The sequence below is a fragment of the Cuculus canorus genome, chromosome Z, assembly GCF_017976375.1.
Source record: "Cuculus canorus isolate bCucCan1 chromosome Z, bCucCan1.pri, whole genome shotgun sequence".
Lineage (NCBI taxonomy): Eukaryota > Metazoa > Chordata > Aves > Cuculiformes > Cuculidae > Cuculus > Cuculus canorus.
This window is the reverse complement of record NC_071441.1, coordinates 76,081,653-76,101,087: the sequence shown is the minus strand read 5'-3', so window position 1 is coordinate 76,101,087 and position 19,435 is coordinate 76,081,653. Positions and strand designations below refer to the sequence as shown.

General features: G+C 43.1%; 1 protein-coding gene across 3 annotated transcripts in view; it reads left to right on the top strand.

Annotated features, from left to right (window-relative positions):
- Positions 1–19,016, top strand: part of DYM (dymeclin) — a 263,448-nt gene extending 244,432 nt beyond the window's left edge. For all 3 annotated transcript variants that reach the window (XM_009565789.2, XM_054054066.1, XM_054054067.1), the window contains one exon: positions 16,375–19,016. In XM_009565789.2, the coding sequence (XP_009564084.1) occupies positions 16,375–16,524 (150 nt within the window). In that variant the 3' untranslated portion in view covers positions 16,525–19,016. The remainder of the gene's footprint in view (positions 1–16,374) is intronic.
- The last annotated feature ends 419 nt before the right edge of the window (positions 19,017–19,435 follow it).

The window sequence follows — 19,435 nt, the reverse complement described above, 5'->3', positions numbered from 1 at the left end:
CTGTGACTAAAGCTCCTTCGCATGTGTTGTGCAGCCTTTCCTTACTTAGTTGCATATGTTATGAGTCTGATGAAAAGTCCAGTGCCAAATACACTGCATATGCATGACGTGTTGTTTCCAAATATCTTGCAACATTGGTCAAAGCAAAGTAAAATTACACTGAAAAGCTCTGAGATTTTTTTTTCCTCCTCAATCAAGAGCTGTTTTCAACCCATGTGTTCATTTTATACTGTAAAGCTTAAGTAAAGGCAGGGTAACTGGAAGGGAAAAAAAAGTTGCATTTAAAATGAGTTTATTACTTTGTTTGGTTATGAAACACCACATTTTTTTCTCATTCCATTTAAAAAAAAAAAAAGGATTAATGACTTTTTTAAAAAATATAATATAGCAGAGGCCAACAGTTTTATCCCAGAAGGTGCAAGATTTGGCAGGTGATGAACAACTAAATACAAGATAGAGGGGAAAAAAATCATGTAACCAATTTCCAATTATACCGGTCCAATTGCTCTTCCACTTTTAAGGTGTAGCTGTCGTTTCTGAATTAGTCTTTTGAATTGAGTTTCCTCAACATGTGGCAGATTGAGAAAAACATTCCTCAGAACACTTCTGCCCTGGTTGACAGATGAACTGGATAATGGAGTATAATCTTTTCCATTTTCATGATTTGACACATTTTCACTTCTGTGCGTATGTTTAAATGAAGGAATCAAAATAAATTTGAGTGCAGAATATAAATCCCAGGCAAAATTACAGCTTTTATTGCAGCGTTGGGTTAAATGTAAACAGCATGAATGTTATAGGTATCGTTTAATTAAACGCATAAATTAGAGGAATGTCTTGAGTGTTTACAGCAGCTACACCAAGAAGTGAGAATGAGGAAGAAATGTACTTTGTCAGCTGATGGCTGCCTCAACTGCATTCGCACACTGGGTTTAATTTTGTCACAACCTTTGGTACAAGTTGCACTGCTTCTCTCCATTTGATTTACAGGCTGTTTGTTCCTGCTTAGGATGATTAGTGATGTAGATGGCTTTTTCCTGGCCAAGCAGGGGATTTCTCACGTATATCAGCATCGCTGCTCAGGACTCTGCTGTTAGGATTTAGAGGGCAGCTGGTTTAGGTCACCCTGCCTTTCCTCTAGCTGTATTTTTTATGTAGTATCAGATGATTGCATTGAATCTTGAATCCATGTGGATTTAAGCTGGGGTTTTGGGTTCTAAATTTGTAACGCTCGACCCACAATCTGTTGAGCGTGCAAACAAGGAGTGATTTTTTTTGACCGTGAGCTTGTGGTGACTCCTTACCCTAAGAAACACTGCTGTACTCTCTCCCACTCAGCTTTTCTCCTTGCATATAATGACCACACTAGTAGTCCAAGTAGATGCCAACTGTTTGCAGCCACCATGGGCTCTTGGAGCATGGGAGATGTGGAAAGACAGGGAGTCCGGCAGGGCATAAATTGCATTTAATCTTTGTGTGCCAGCTAGGTAATTTATACCAGTCCTTTGGCACAAAGGGTGTTTAAACTATGGACAGAACAATCAACTCGTGGCTTGCAAGCTGGGTTCGGTTTGAGAGCAGACAATGTAGCAGTGGGGTGAGAATTTCCCAGCTTGACAATGCTGCAGCAGCAGCATCCAGAAGCTCCAGAAGGAAGATTTTCCTTCCTTTCAAGAAGGGTTGTTTTTCATGGATAGGAAACTAGAGGCTTACATCAGTTAGCTCACTGAAGGAAGGTCTGCTAGACAGCATGAGCAACCGGCAGCTGCAAAATAAAGCAGGAAAACTCTTATCTGTGGAATAGGGGGGGGGGAGAAGAGCACAGCCCTTAAATTTACATGTTGTCCTTAATGAGAGATTCAAGTGATGCCCGTAGCTCTGAGCTTGGAGTCAGGCAGCAAAACTTTATTTGAATTCCTCGTGCTTATCAGTGCCATCACGTTTTGCCAAGCTCCATCCTCCTGCGCTAAGACCAGCAAGAACTGATTGTTGTCACCGAAGTAAACAGTTTTGACCTTAATGCAGGGAGAAAAGGGGCGGATATGTTCAATAACAAAGGGACATAATAACATGTATGAAAAAAAAGACTTTTAAAAGTCCCCAGCCTGAGGTAGGGAGTTCACTACAACTGTTTTATTCACGTCCTAAAGACAGCCCTTAGCAGAATAGCAAGTCTCAATACAGTTAAGGTCAGTGAAGGCGAACACATCTGGAAATACCACATCTAAAGCAGAGTAAAACAGAAAACACAAGTAATTTTCATGCATTATTGAAAGAGCAGCTCACTTGAGGCCCTTTCTCAGATTGAGGTGACTGCATTAGAAAAAAAAAAGCAGTTTCACTATGGGAGAGCGCTGCTTTTTAAACTTCAGGCTTCAGAAGGACAGCATGCAGATCAGCTCCTGACTCCACATTCTTAGTCTTTCATGGAGGTGCAGTTGCCCAGCTTCAAGACTCGTAAAGATATCCTCCACCTTGAAGGAATCCTTGTCCTACTAATGAGTAGTCATCCCTTTCTCCTTCCTGTGCACTACCTGTCCTTGTTGTTGATTTCCAGTTTGTTTCCAGTAGCTAGTTTGAACATGCTATCACAACCATCATGCCCTTTATTAGCAGAATATAGAATAGAGTGGAATATGGAGTAGAACAGAGTATGGCATAGAATGTGGAACAGAATGAATAACCTAAAAATCCATTTCAGAAAAGACACCTTGATTGTATATTGACTCCAGGTTAAACCCCTCTGCCTTGGGTCTGTCTTCACAGGGCTCTCAGCCTTAGAGCAAATCAAAAAAAACCAAGTTTTGTCCACATCCGCAAAATAAAGAGCGTTAATGTCCACATTTGGCACTGGTTCCTCAGCTCGCAGTCTCCGCAGAGATAAGGCTGCGTTCTGGCACTGCGTGCTATGGCTGGAGAGGTTTTACTGTCATTTTACGTTTTGCTCCTCAAAACAAATAAATTGGATTTCCTGCATGTAATGGGCAGCGCTGCTCATCTCACGGCACGGTTTATCTGATTGCTGAGGCCTGAAATACTTAAGAAGGGAGTATGTCCGTCGGGGTGTACATTTTCCAGTTCGGGGAGATTAGGGAGCCAAAGGTCTGCAGAGTCAATAGGGGTGTTAGTCAGCATGTCCTGAACCTCGAGCAGATAAGGGTCCACTTCCTAGGCTGCCCTGATCTGAGAGTTAACAGTTGGTGACAGCGAGTCTGTCTCTGTTCCTGAGTCATTGTTATCATTTTTTGTAGCATTTACAAGCCTGGCTCTCTCAGATTAAAAAGTAGAAAATCAAAAGTAGGTCTTCCTCCATGGGTGCTCGGGGACAGGGGGAAGGATGTTTGAGCTTGGTGTGCTGCCCCGTCGCCGTGCTGGCTGTGAGGGACTGAGGGAGGATGTCAGCTCGGGCTTTGTCTTTGTGGCTGCTGTTACGTATCGTCAAACCTCGTAAAACAAGCTGCGAGGAGCCCTCCGCATGAGGAAATGTGTTGTAAACGTCAGCCTCTGCAAATTGAAGGTGTTAAACTCAGTGGCAAGTGGGGTCTTGTTTCCCTGGTTGGTGCACAAAGCCAAAGTCTACACAGTGTTTTGGACCCCTGTACAGTGATAATGCAGAGGAGGTTGGTCCCAGTTGTCCAGAGTAATGTTCTTTTTGGCTTGGTGGGATGTTTTGGATGCTGCTGCAGCATTGCACCAGTTTCCAGTGAAACCATGTCTGGGACCTCATCACTGGAAAAATATGCAAACTGAATCACTCTGCTCTTCTGCCACCTTTTGTGTTGGGGGAATATGTTCTACGCAACTGAATGAGAAAACAAACAACTGTGACATTGTAGTAACTCTGAATTTTGGTTGAAAGAAGCAGGTGGCTGAAAACAGAGTTTTGACCTCATGATCCTCTGCCTCTGTGCTTCAGCTGGATAAACCCAAGACTGTAATAGGGCAGCAGAGAGGGCTCATAGAGGTAGTTTCCAAAGGGAAAAATCCTCTAAGTATTATATTAGTGTGGTTTATGCTGTCAGCGTAGTTCAGTCACTTCTTGAAGAGCCTGAAGAGCCCAGGAATGAAAATCAGAGGTGGAGGTTTCACAGGTGGTCACTAACTCTCCACCAGCAAGTGCAAGGTGGGACTGACTCTGTAAAGATGATGGTGAAGTTTCCAGCTCCTTTCCCGGGGAATTAAATTAAATTAAAGGTCAGGGGAATTAAAATATAACCCTGGGCATGACAATTCCTCTGGAAAAGTGAGAAAACAGTAGTATTAACATATTAGGGAGCTGGATCAGAGTTTGTACATCATCCAGATGGGGATCCCAAGGTGAGTCTTCCTTGCAGCAAGGCAGAGTGCTTGCACCAGCACCTTACTGAAACACAATAATCTGAGTCATATTCTTGAAGTTTAATGATTTCTTTCTGTGCCACACTTGTAGCAAATGCCCCAGGCTCATTTTGCATTACGGATTGCATGGCACACACTGAGGCAAGAGTTGTAGTTGCATAGCTGCTGAGTTTTTGGTGGGAGTAGAGGAGGTTGGACTGTAGCAAGAAGTTTATCTGGGTTTAAGACGCCGGACAGGATGGTGCATTAGCCTAGGTGGAGCAATCGTCAGTGATGTTATCTGGAACGCAAAGCATTTCCACAATAAACAACATTCCTTGTATTTTAGACTAGTCTGCTATCAAAGTCAAAACAGCTGTTGTGACTTAAGCAGTAGATCTTGCTGCTAGAAATTTAAAACTGGTCGTTGGCTCCAAGATTTCAAAGAATCGTAGAATAGTTTGGGTTGGAAGGGACCTTAAAGATCATCCAACTCCAACCCCCTTATGTTGTGCGATTCACCACATATTTAGCCTTATAACTATACATACTAGTATGTATTCATTATTCAGCAGGATTATCTCCTCCAAAGCCTTTGTTGTTTGTATGCTCTGTAGACCCTTTTAAGACTTTTCAGGTGGGTTTTTCCATATTGTTAAAGTTTAATAAATTATATCAATTACACTGAAAGCACACAAGTCACTTTTCAGAGAAAATTTCATGGGTAGTTGTCTCTGATGTGAAAACTGAAATGTTAGTAGTCTTATATAGTGTTATTTCTGTTTCATAAAAGAGTGCATGAAGGGAACACAAGTTCATAATTCTTATCCAGAAGTTGGAGCAGACTTTTTAGCCCAGACACATGAGTTAATTCTTCCCTACTGTCTTCACCTAGCATGTTTCTCTTGAGAGGCAGAGTCTCCTCTTGGATGATGGTGAAGTCCTCTTGGAGACTGCCTTTTTCACACCTACTTTACCTTCAAATTCCTCTGTGTTGCAAATAATAAAATTTTATGGGAGGAATTCTTTTGCTCTTTCAGAAATCCTGAACTTTTAAAAGACCTTTTGGGTTTATATAGGGGTTTCTCCACTGACCAAGACTGTGGGGCTCTGAAGGCACCGTGACCTTTCTCTGGAGGGACCAAGCATCTCAGCTTCTCGCAGACCTGCTGGTTGACTGCATAACCAATCTTCCCATCTTCATTTGATTCATAGAATTAAGGGATAGTTTGGGTTGGAAGGGACTTTAAAGTTCCACCCATCCAGTTTCACCCCCCTGCCATGGGCAGGGACACCTCCCACTGGATCAGAGGCTCCAAGCCCCATCCAACCTGGCTTTGAACCCCTCCAGGAATGGGGCAGCCACCACTGCTCTGGGCAACCTGGGCCAGGGCCTCCCCACTCTCATAGGAGAACATTTCTTCCTAAAATCTCATCTCGATCTCCCTCCTTTCAGCTTAAAAGCTTAAACCCATTCCCCCTTGTCCTATCCCTGCACTGCCTGATGAAGACACACTCTCCAGGTTTCCTGTAGGCAAACTTGCTTGCTGAACCTAATGTTTTCTGCCTTTGGCAGCATGATATAACAGCACACATACAGATTTAGGACAACTTCTCTCCCAGTTTGAAACTTTCAAAGAATTTATTTACCTCCCCTCTGATTTACACAAGATGTAAAACTAGGTGAGAGATGCCCAACTGAGTTATTAAAGCCAATTTCTTTGTTTAAAGTTTACATTTAGCATAGTTGAAAAGTGACAGATTATCAACTGTGTCATTTATAACATTCTGGGAAGACAAAATTCAACCTTGAATCTGCTTTGTTTTGGGGGGAGAATGCCTTTTTGGGTTTTGGGATGCCTTCACAAGGTTGCAGGGTATAATGCTGAGACTTATGAAATTCCTCGGTGTCCGAACCCTTCTTTGAGGTTAATACTAAAGCATCATTGACCTCGTTGTGGTTTTAGCCGTGTAAAGTGTCCAAAATCTACTTGATCCTAATCTTGTAATCTTTCCTTAGCAACTGTACAAGTCTTCTGTATAAAGTTGTCAGCAATCGAGTGATTTATAAACGCATTCCAGTTCTAACAAGAATATTTGCTGCAGACATACTGATTTTCACTGCTGTGTAATGCTTTGCACTGTATTCTAGAGAAGGATGGGCTGTGAGCTGAAACACAGGAAGCCAGAGCTTAAACTCATTTACATCTTCCTTAACAGAGGTAAAAATAGGGTCTGCTGTTATGAAATGTGCATTTTCTGCAAATCCTGTGGTAGGAAGACCTATATATCCACTTCATCTCAATAAAAGTTTTCTAAATTGATAGGCTCATCCTATTTTGTGCAGTGGTGCCCTTTAATGCTGCTGAGAAATGGTTCCAGAGATTATTCTGGTTTTCAGATTTTAATTCCCTAAATTCAAAAGCACACAAAGGATTTTCCTTCTTTATCTGAGTAGTCGGTGTGTGTACGTAACAGGATTGTGAATGCTTGAGCAAGGTCAAGCACTAGAACTGTTTTTGTGAGTTGGACCAGTAGCTTTCTTCATTCCAAGTGTTTAAATCTTTTCTTGGTTAGTTTTATTTCAATTTTTAAAAGATTCTTAATTTCTACTTGTTTTCATTTTGAGGTCATTCATTTTTTGCTCAGATTGTTCAGATTTTTTCCCAGATTTTTGCTCAGATCCCCTGCCTATGCTATTTCTTCTAAAAGGCCTCTATATTTTAGGTTTTTACCATTCCTGGAGGTGTTTAAAATACTGGTGGGCGAGGTGCTCAGGGATCTGGTTTAGTACTGGATAGGTACAATTGGACTTGATGATCTCAAAGATCTTTTCCAACAAAACTATTCAATGATTCTATGATTTTCAAAGAATTATTGTTGTTTCAGGTTTGCAGTGGGTCGCAGTTCTAATTTTTTTGATGCTACCTCATCCATGCATCATGCCTTAATGCTAAGCTGAAGTCTCTAGCCCTTTTTTTCTTATTATTTGGTAAGGTCAGTATATATTGTATTCTCTGCAGTGTTGCAAGTGTCCTGTTCCTGTTGCAGTTCCCAGTCTCTCTCTGGTCTGGCAGGAAGCCACAGCTCGGTCTGGCTCCTGCTGTTGAGTTCTCATCTTGGAAATGTTCCGAAAATATATGTATCCCTCTAGACAACCTGGTATACAATCCTGACACGGCAAGCAAATTGTGGCTGTAACTGTAAGTCCTAGAACTGTGACTATGTATGTATAATACGTACAATGTTATGTTGAGGTTAATGATGCCACTAGTTTTCCGTGTTTTGGCAGCGTAACCACTTTAAACTTCTTGGTGCAATACAGATCATTTTTGATTCTTGGTGTCAGAACGTGAGTGGTAGCAGATAAATTATTTTAATCGCTATTTGTTAACTGACCAACTCTGTTGCTCCATGGAAACTCATGGTCAATACAATTTATCATCATGACCATTAAAAAAACCCATATCCTCAAGAAATCCATGTTCATGTGAATTTTTTAAAACACAAATCTAACATAATCTCTACAGCTACTGTTTGGGGTAAATTCTGCTAGTTCTACTTGGGTCTTTCATCTTCTTCATCCTTTTTTCCCATTCTTAAATTTCTCCAGGTAGACACATATCCATAAAGCTGAGTAGAAATCCTGTTGTCTTCTCAAACTAACCACTTAAGGAATTTTTTCTGGATCACCTCTGCAGGTGGTACGTGTTCACCCAGTTTTGCTGAAGAAGCTGCTCACCAGTAGTCCAGTTTATTTGCTCTCCTGTCTACAAGTAGGTCAGAGTCAGATATTTTTGAAGTGGGCCCAGGACAGCTTGAAGGAGGTACCTGGACTCATCCAAAACTCAAATTTGTATTTTTGTACAGTGCTTTTGGACCATAAAGCACCTCTAGGGATGGGGCTCCATGACTTCTCTGGGCAACGCGTGCCAATGCCTCCCCACCCTCACAGGGAAACATTTCTTCCTAAGATCTCATCTCAATCTCTCATCTTTTAGCTTCAAACCATTCCCCCTCATCCTGTCCCCACATTCCCTGATCCAGAGCCCCTCCCCAGCTTTCGTGGAGCCCCTTTCAGCACTGGAAGCTGCTCTAAGGTCTCTTCGGAGCCTTCTCTTCTCCAGGCTGAACAACCCCAACTCTCTCAACAAGCCTGTCCTTGTATGGGAGGTGCTTCAGCCCTCGGATCAAAACCAGATTTGAAAACAGAAATCACATGTCAATAATCCTGACTAGCTAAAAATGGTACGTCTCTGTCAATAAACTTCCCTGCCCTTCTGGACCAGGACAATTTTATCTCATTAGGTGCATATGGGTTACTTACTGAATTTTACTCCCTGAGAAAAATGCTGTTTTCTACTACAGCTCATGTGGTTGCTTACACTGGGGGTGTTTAGCCTGTGCATTGATTATTTGGAACCTCTTCTTGTCTCTTTGAGTTTTCTGTTTATTTTTGAAAACCTCCTGACACTCTCCAAGCCACTGTTTTCTGCTCCGTCTTTACATTTGCACCCATTCCTTACATATTGCTTCGTACAAGATGTGCCGTTAGTGCTTAGTCTAGCAGATTTCCTGTTTGCTTCCTTCACTGTTTGCTCCCAAGCATCACCTTTTGCTGGGCTGTCTGTGCTTTAAGCCTGAGAAAGAGACAAAAGATGATATCGGGCAGGTGTGGTGTAGCTCATACAGATGTTTCACAAAAGCCTCACAGACTTTCTGTCTTAAGTGAAAGAGAAGCACTGTAAATGTATAGAGAACAAAAAAAAAAAAGATGAAACGGCATTATGTCCTCAGAAGAATTCAATAATTGCAAAAAAAAAATCAATCTACCAATATCTTACAATAAGCATTGAGACATTTTCTTCCATAAAACTTGCTCTGTCAAAGTACTTAAGTGCTATTTATAGAAAAATTAAATGCTTCAATGTTTACATATGTACCTGTATATCTGTACCATGAACCGTGCACTAGGTGTGACTGTTGAGTTGCTTTCAACCTCATTAGCAATTAATTTGACTTGGAGTAGGATTTTGGGGACCAGATTTCAAAGTGAGATCATGGAGTTTGCAGACCAGTATAAATGATAGAATCATGGGATAGTTTGGATTGGAAGGGACATTAAAGCCCATCCAGTCCCCCCCACTGCCATGGGCAGGGACCCCTCCCACTGGATCAGGGGCTCCAAGCCCCATCCAACCTGGCCTGGAACACCTCCAGGGATGGGGCAGCCACCACTGCTCTGGGCAACCTGGGCCAGGGTCTTCTCAGGACTGCTCTCAGCCGTATTCTCCTGGATTGAAATCCAACCCATTGTAGGACCTTGCACTTGGCCTTGTTGAACCTCATGTGGTTCACACAGGACCACTTCTCCAGCTTGTCCAAGTGTCTCTGGATGATGTTCTTGACTTCTCTGGACAACCTCTTCCAGTGCCACAACCTGTTCCAGTAGCACGTTCTTCCCCAACTCATACTCCCTTCAGGCTGATATATTTAGTGTGTGTGTTGTGGGACTAAACCTTGCTGGCGTAAATATTTGTTATGGCACTTGTAACGAAGACTTGGTGCGGCACTGGATCTGAGCCCTTTTCTTATTTCTTTGCCGGTTTATATATGTTGTTAATAAGGTCCAATCCTGCAGATGCTCCCCAGGCAATCATACTATATTTAGCTGAAGCAATATGAAACACATAATTTGCCAGCATGTCATTAGGTTGCCTAACAAGACTCATGGTAAGCTTTTCAAATGCACACAGATCCCATTTTCAGAAAGACTTTCAAGCTTTGGGTTGATGGAAATTTAATGTGAATTTGACTCTCAAATGTGCTCAGACTCCTTTGGAAATCATACTTTTCTCCTAAACTAGTCGGATGCTTTTGAAAATACTGACTCACATTCGATTGCAGTTTCAGAAACCAGTGTTTCTAACCACGGACTCAAAAAGAGGGTTCTCCAGTTTTATGTTAATCCAATTCTTTTATTTCATTCTTTTGCACAGCCCATTTCTTTGATGAGGGCTGCTTCTCATCCAGCAAAGCACCTAGATCAGTGAAGAAGCAAAGGGTTAGCTTCGCTCCACCGCGCGCTCCACCACTCTTAAAGCAGCTCTGCCTGCCCTTAGTAATGTTATCTGAGTGGAGATCATCCACTGACATGACACTGCAGCCTAACAGCAGGTCTGACGGTTCATTTATGAAGGGAAGGGGATTTTTTTGATTTCACACGTGGCTCAAGTCTTCTAGCTGAAATGCCACAGGGCTGCTTGGAGCCACGCCAGGTGCTATTGGCTGGCAGCGATGCTATCTTCCTAATCGTTAACTGCCGAAAAAAAACCCAAAAAAAAACGAAAACCAAAAAAAAGCCCAAGACGTTGTTGAACTTTGCAGTAGAGGAGTTATTGCAGTTCAGTTCTGCATCTGTTCATCGGACTTCCTGTGGTTTTTCATCGAATCATATGATTGTCAGAGCAGACAGTCTGTGAACTTCTTGGTCTGTCTAGCTTATACCCTCATCCCAACCACTAAATCTGACTTCTGCTTTGTCTGGCAGAAGAAAACAAGATAGGGTGCTGGGGTAGGTTGATTCACCGGAGCTGATAAGCGGTGTCTGTATTTAAGTTGTGCAGTTCAAACCCTGGTGTTACCTCCGGTTCTCGAGTTTTTCAAGTACCGTCTCAGGTCGGTTTGTATTAAACTAGCTGGGATTGTCTCTGCTCTGGTAATGACTGGAGGGAAATGCAAATAAATGGCTCTGCTGAACCCATTTATGTCAGGGCAAGGAGTTCAAAAACATAAATAGTGATCGGATAACGAAGAACTTATATGTCTTTCAACACGATCCAGCTGAATGAATAGGTCTGTGAAGGCGAAAAAAAAGAGACGATTTATCCCATGCCAAGACTTTTCCTCTGTTATTAGGACTACGATTTAAGATGCCTTACAGTGGTCCCTCTTTTCAGAAAGTGCTACAGACCAGGTTCATTTGGGTGTCACCAGCTGGGGAGCAAATGCCTTGCCCGGGATTTAGTTGGACAAAAAAGCAGCAAAGCAGAAGAAAATGTTTTTCTACATTGCTGCTTTGAGGTGCCACTTTGGGGACTTTATTAAGTGTGATAAAACCCTCACCAGTGCTGGCTGAGGAGGCTTTCTGGGAGTGCCCTGAGACTCCTCTGACCTGGTTGTTTTACAGCTCTCCTGAAACATTCATTTGGTGTCATCTCCTGTATGTCTGCGGTGCATGGTGAAGGCTCCTGATCACTCGCTTGGAAACAGAGCACGAAGGACATAAATGGCACAGAGCTGATTTTAAACATTTCTTGAACTACCACCCCCTGTCGGAAACCTTAAACCTTTGTGCCACCAGTCAAGCTTTTTACATGGTGCTTAATCCTTGCTGTTATAAATTGTTTCAAAGTCAGTCTGATAAGTAAGAAGCGTTTTGAGATGACTTAAATTTGATGGCTTTGAATGCTAACACATTTTGGTTTCAGTGAATACTCTAGTAGTGAAACAGTATGGGTGGGGTTTTATCTTAACAGTGGTAAAACTTGCACGACAGAGTCTGGAGTGGAAGTTCTCTCCATGCCAGGCCTCTAGGATTTCTCACTCTTAATAAATGAGAAAACACAGCCACCACACAGCCATGGATCTTTGTAGTCATCCGAAGAAGCTAGGTTTGAATTACTAACCTGGAAGTCAAATTCTCCGTGTCTTGTTAGCAATGTACTGACATCTCCTGCGTCTTCTGTTTGCGGGGACCATGAGAAAAAGACGATTTCTACTGTCACCTTCTTTTTGTAAAGATACATTTCAAATTGTGTGTCTGTAATGGCAATGTGTATTAAATCTCGCCTTAAAAAATCTGATTATCCTTGTCTACATTCCCAAGATAAATCTGCAGGCTGTTCAAGGCAGATGTTGAGTGTGAGAGTGTCCAGGCTGATAGCAGTGAGTTATAGTCTTTAATTTCAAATTGATTATTAAATTGCTACGGCACAATCACAATAGATGCCAGCATTGATCAGTCTGAAGAAAGGCTTAATAATAAAATCAATGCCTGACTATTATTGCCTGAAAATATGAATGCTATCTGATTTATTTCATGCTGTCCCTCTAGCTGAGAGATGATGGGATAGTAAAAGCTGTGCATCTCATTGTCTCTATAGGAATTTCCAATACTATTTTACCTACTGTTTTTAAGCTTACTGTGTTTGTTAAGCTGCATCAGAGTCCGAAATAGTCCCAAACCAGTGGGATCATTCTAGACTCACAGAGTGCCTGCAAAAAACAGTAGTTGTGATCTGTGACCCTGAAGGTGAAAAAAGTTATCTATGTTTAATTCAACTCCAACTGGCATCTTTAATCATTTTTTTTCCCCTTCCCTCCCAGAAGGACTACTACACGCTGCAGTACTGGCATGCAGCCACCTTGGGGGTGAAGAATGACAGCTGTGTAAGGGCTTTTCTCTGCTAGGAAATGTTGCAGCGGTTTAATCATGAGGTTTAACCATTCATTCTGCTGATGCAATGCTGAAAACTGAATGTGTTCCTGTCTACGCTGACCACAAGTCAGGAAGCATTTAGGAGGGAAGTGGGGAAGATTACACTGAGGATAAGCAGAGCAGAATATCAGTTTGGGAAAAAAAAAATTAAAATCTACACGAGGGCTTGGTTGTAGTGAGGTTTACCTTCCTGCACAGAATCATTCCATCCCAAAAGGACAGATGCGGTGGCAGAGGAGGAAGGCGGGCGCAGCTTAAGGACTTGTAGCCAAGGTGGAAAGGGATAGAGGGTGTTAATGAAAAGGACAATCTCACAAGGCTGATGAGAAAAAGAAAACTTGGGCAAATATAAAGTAGAAAGATAGGCTAAAGAGAGAATGTGAAGACATAGTGGAAGGGAGCTGTGGATGGGAGTAGGATACAAAACAGGGAATTAGAGATGGGAGTGAGTATAGGTACAAGACACCTAAAAATGAGGAAGCAAAATGATGTGAAAAATTAAACAGGCTGGTCAAAACAGACACGGAGAGAGAGGTTGTAGAGAGGTGGTAGAAAACTTAGTTTAGGGGCACAAAAGGTCTGCGGGAGAGCTTCTCTACCACAAACTGCATGTCTGACACAGGAAATGAAACTCGGTGCTGTACCTGTGAAGTTCTGGGCTCTGAACTCAACAGGAGTCAGATGCAAAAGTGCCTTTAAGAACCTGACCTCTAAGCTGCCTTGGCTGCTTAAACAAGGGTAACAGTGCTGGAAACAGTGCTGTCCTCCTTCCCTCCCTGATTGCTAGAAGGATGATCTCCCCACATGTTCCAAAGTTATCAAGTATGATAATGACGGCCACACTGATGGCCAAAAGGATTCCTCCCAGGCTAAATATTGGCGTCCAGCTAAGTAGAGCTGTGGTAAAGGACATGACCCCAACATAAGCCAAAGCATAGCATGCTGGAAGGCGACACCGATGTCCTCATCAATCATAGAACAGTTTGTGTTGGAAGGGACATTTGAAGGCCCCATTCAGACCAACCTCCCTGTAGTGAGCAGGGACATCTTCAGCTTGATCACGTTGCTCTAAACCCAGCACAGGAGATAACACGTGGCTGAATGAGGCTGTGCATGGAGACACGTTCCTCACGAAGGACGGTGCAGGTGGCATCTTGTGTCTTGCTGTAATTGTGTGCTCAGTATTTGTTTCAAACTGCTCTCCTAACAGCAGCATCACAAGGAGGGAGTCGAATGGCTTCCACGTGCTCTGACTCCAAGAATACAAAAAACCTGGGCATGTGAAACTCAAATAAATAGCCCTGAGAGCCAAGTGGCCGAGAAGTGCCGCTTCAGAAGAGACTGTTCCAGCCAGAAGGGTCTTGTGCCCTAACACAAGGAAAAACAACACTGTAAGCTCAGGAAAGATGATAAGTTATCCCTTCATTATTAATGGACAAAAAGGCTTCTTAGCCATGGCTGTGCTTGTTCTGATCATGTAACACCATGGAGTTTATTCTCAGCCTTAGCCACAGCCTTATAAATAATAAAATGGGTCATGTTTTATCTTACCCCAGTGATCATTGTAACGTGGCTTTTATCTGAGGCTCAGACAGGCTCTTGACACAGGCAGCATTTAGAGGCAGATAAAAAGATTGAAGAGCGTGCATGGTATGAAAGTAGGCTCAGCTCGTCCCCAAAACACATGCTTACCGAGAGAATGCAGTGGGTTTGCAGTGTACGTGCTGCTTGGGAGGGAAGAAATGAGGAAAAATGGGAATACTGAGGAGGCAGCATTGCTTTGCTTAGAGCGTAGGTACTGCGTAACAGGGCTTTTGTGGAAATATATTTATCCTTCAGGTTCCAGGAGGGGGAGGTATCTGCATAGTTGGTCAACAAGGTCGATGGTGCTGGTTGATGAGAAGCTCTACATGAGCCAGCAGTGTGTGCTCGCAGCCCAGAAGGCCAACCGTGTCCTGGGTGCATCAAAAGCAGCGTGGCCAGCAGGGCGAGGGAGTGGATTCTGCCCCTCTGTTGCTGTCTTGTGAGACCTCATCTCAATCCCGAGTCCAGTTCTGGAATCCTCAACATAAGAAGGATATGGAGCTGTTGGAACAGATCCAGAGGAGGCTACAAAGATGATCAGAAGGCTGGAGTACCTGCTGTACAAGGACAGGCTGAGAGAGTTGGGGTTGTTCAGCCTGGAGAAGAGAAGGCTCAGAGGAGATCTTACAGCGACCTTCCAGTGCCTGAAGGGGCTACAGGAAAGCTGAGAGGGCTTGTGGCTTCGTATAGGCTTGTGGGGATAGGACGAGGGGGGAGGGGTACAAACTGCAGAGGGGCAGATTTAGACTGGACATTAGGAAGAATTTCTTCACCATGAGAGTGGTGAGGCCCTGGCCCAGGTTCCCCAGGGAAGCTGTGGCTGCCCCATCCCTGGAGGTGTTCCAGGCCAGGTTGAATGGGCCTTGGGCAGCCTGAGCCAGTGGGATGTCCCTGCCCATGGCAGGGGGGTTGGAACCAGATGATCTTTAAGTTCACTTCCAACTCTAACTATTCTCTGATTCTATGATCTTGTGTCACAGCTTTAGAGGCTGAAGCAGGATAGGTGCATGATGTGTTGCAGTGGAGGAGCTTGCAGGGCCTTTACTCTAATTGTAACAGGAATGCCATTAATGCGCTCCTCAGCAATGGGAAAGCCTTGGCACTGAGGTCATGGGCGAGAGAAAATGGGCTCAAGCTGCCCCAGAGCAGCTTCAGATTGGACATTAGGAAAAACGTCTTCACAGAAAGGTTTCTCAGGCCCTGGCAGAGGCTGCCCAGGGAGGTGGTGGAGTCCCCATCCCTGGAGGGATTTAAAAGGCGGACAGATAAGGTGCTTAGGGATGTGATTTGGTAGTGGACAGGTACAGTTCGACTTGACAATCTCAATCGTCTTTTCCAGTCTAGGGGTTCTATGATTCTGTGATTCTAATGACCTGCCCAAAAGTACAGAAGAACCTGTAGCAAAACGGGAAGCGGCAGACCCTGCCATGCTTCCTGGAGGAAGAGCATTTCTCTCCTGAAAACTTCTGCATGCATAAAGTCTTTGAGAATTAGATGAAAAGAGTCAACGTGCTGCAACACAGGATTTCTGCGAACATAACACAGACTGTGTTTATTCTTACAGCCTTTCCAAAGGATTGTCCTGCTGACGAGCTGAGTACAATTAATAGCAGAATGCTTTTTAGGGAAAACTGCAATGAACAGGTCTGTGTGTGTGCAAGCAAGAAAGTTTTTGCGGGGCTGCTAAAAATGACAGTTTTCCTTAAGACCGTGGTGTTTTATGGTGGATTCACATTTCCTCTTTGTTAACAGGCAAATTGAGTGTGACCAACGGTAAAAGGGTTGAATACAGTACAGTTCAAAGAAGAAATCTTAAGTGATCTCTTTATCCAGTAAATATTTTCCATTGGGTGTAAATGTTCAGTTCCTTCCATTATTTTTGTCACCATGCCTTTCTTTAGTGTTTACCTGGGCTGCTTGTTTACAAACTGACGTGCAAACCTTCTCTCACAGACTTTGATTTCTTGTTGCAGAAGTTCCCTGAGCTGAAGTTCAAGTATGTGGAGGAGGAACAGCCTGAAGAGTTCTTCATCCCCTACGTCTGGTCCTTGGTCTACAACTCCGCTGTGGCCCTGTACTGGAACCCGCATGACATCCAGCTCTTCACTATGGACTCCGGCTGAAGGAGGTGCCCCAGCCAAGCCAACTCAACTCAGTCTTCTTACAAAAAAAACAAAACTCCACACCGCGTGTTAATACGTGACCCCTTCCAGCGTGCACCCTCTGACCCCAAAGCTTATGGAGAATGAAGCTTGTTGCTCGTGTACAGTCCAGTAACAATGTTTTGGAAGCAGATTGCCGCTGACACGCTGGCAACAGACTGTGGTGTGAGAAACTGATGGCTTGTAGGCTACCTTGTATTTATAGTCCTATAACCTAGAGCTTGTTTGATGAAAATGAGGCCTTAAACACGGGGAATGATGTTACTACCAACCACAAACCTGATTGTTCTTTTAACTTAACAGGGTAGATGAGGAAAGAGATTGCAGACTTTGATTTGGAAGTAGCGTTTGTATTTTCGTTTCTTTCAAGCGAGACAGCTTTGTTGGGTCAAGCTTTCTATGGTCTGTTGGATTCTGCCCTGGGCTGGTTGTTCCCTAATCCCATGCTTTCACTCATAGCCCTTTAATTCAATGGCACTGTTAAGGCTGCAGTCATTAAATTGGTGTCTGCGCGGTCGTCCAAGTGAACTAGCAAGTGGCATATTAATCAGATTAGCTCCCAGGCAGATTCAGAACACTTGATCTAGATGTCAGAATGTTTGTGGGAGGATTTTCAATAGCAAGGCCTTTTGGTTTTTTGTTTGACTGGCAAATATTTTGCAAAGGGCTAGGAACACCAGCTTTCAGAGTTAGGTCCCTTACAGACTTGCTTTATGCTGCTTCTGTGCAGAAGTTGTTCCTGGAAATTGAATGGGGGGAATCTCCAAAGAAAATAGTTACAAGAGTTTAAAGGAGACGAATCTCCTGTAAAAAATGTGTGCAGTAGTGGCATTGGGGATCCTTGGCAAATTTTGTGTTGAAAATCCCCTCTTTGCTATTAAAGATTTTACGGCAGAAGTATAAATTTACCTGAATGTAGAATACTTTTCCTTTTTTTGTTGGTTTAAAGTGTCCTTTCCTGATATACCTGTTTCTGCAGTTGGAAGAACAAAAGAATTGGCTTGGCCTGGTTTTGAGAGAACATCTAACTTTTCAAAATGGGGATAATTTCTTCTCTGGGGAGGCTCCTGAGGGTGCCCGTTGCACACGCATGCAAACACTCTAATCCCACATGCTGCTGTGTGGAGGATTGTCACCAGTGCATTGCATGCCAAAACATAAATATCAAGGAATTAGCTCCTAAACATACATAGCAACCCCCTGTATTCACTGCCTGCTTCAGCATGTTCGGTTTATTGACCTGAAGAATCGGGTGCATTTGCTTTCGGTGGCTTTAAATAGGATTTCTTGCACCCTTTTCTTTTTCCCTGAAGGATGCGCTAGGATTGTACTTCCTTTTATCTGCTTATTTAGAGGTGGAAGTCCATTTGAGTCCTACACAAATGGAAATGCTGGCTTTAAAAAATAAAAAAAAAAAAAATGAAAGCTTTCAGATTTATTTAAATATAGCTACAAAGTGACATAGACAGCCCAGGAGCATTTAGGATGTTAAAATGGCAGCAGCTTTTGAGAAAAGGCAATACTACAACTGGGGATACAATTTTTCTAAGGAAAATATGAGAAATTAATGAACCATTACTGATCTGCACATAAGTTTATGCTGTGTTTTGGATTTGTTTGGGTTGGTTTTTGGGTTTTTTTTTTTTTGTCTTTTAGCAAACATCAAAGGGGAATGACTCTTTTTTGTTATTGTAGTGATTTGTGATATTTTCTTTATTAAAAGACTAAGAGTGTTTGTGAGTCGGCAGGGCTGCCCAGCCTTTGGAAAGGTCAGTCTGAAAATGCACTTTTGAACTGTGGAAGTTATGGGGATGGCTCGGTTTGCATCTGTTTTAAACTGCCGTGAGCCCTTGACCCTGCCCGAGGTGAGCACCCTCCACCCCGCTGCCTTCAGCAGAAGCAGAGCACTTCATATCCAGAGCAGAAGCTCATCAGCTCGGTTTCAACCTGAAAAGAAGCTGATTTTATTTTGAAAGGTCTCTTTTATCAAGAGCAGGGTATGTAAAGCACTGATCTGATAGAATAGGTCAAACCAGCTGCTGAATCTATACAGGAGTCGCACAGTAAATTGTTTCTTGCCCTTCTCTTGTTGTGATGACACTGAATTGAAGTACAGAACAAACAGGTTTGTTCTGATCATGTAATTTCCTTGTGCATTGAATAAATGTGCAATGCTCCCAGGGCCCTGCTGGTTTGGAACAGCTGGAGTCACAATCGAAAGCTGATAGAGCAGAGCCAGATCAAGATTTATGCTAAAATCCATGCTAGCCCCATTGGTTCTTCCAAGACTTTGAGCATTGCGTGGGTCTGACAGTGTCCTGAAGTCTGCAGTCTGGCACGGTCACAAATACTCTGTTCTCTTTTTTCCTTCAGATCTGTAAAATATCACCTTAGGGATCCTTTTCATTACTTTGTGTGAAGGATTTATTACGCGTAATAAAAAAAGAAATTTAAACCAGTAAATACAGGCTGAAGTTGTATTTGTTTTATGCGATAGCTGCCACGTGGTGACATTTGGCCAGCAGGTCTAGATGTGGTCATCAGACCTAACATGCGTGAGGTTTTATAACATTCTCTATGACGTGCAACAAGAACAACATTTATTTTGTTAAGTATGTGGTTGTTCAAATATGTGCGTGATGAAAAAAGGGGTGTGTACTGCAAAGTCTTGCTGAATCCCACCTAATAGAGTGCTCTTGCCAACTCAACTTTGACAGTCGCAATAGGTACAACCTGGAGGAGGAACTCGGAACATGCAATCGTGGCGGGAGGCTGAGGAGGGTTAAGACAGAGGTCTTCGGTCCAGACCAGATGTCGTGCATTATTGCACCCTCAGTTGTTCTTTCCTGTTCTGGATACAGCACGTAGAAGG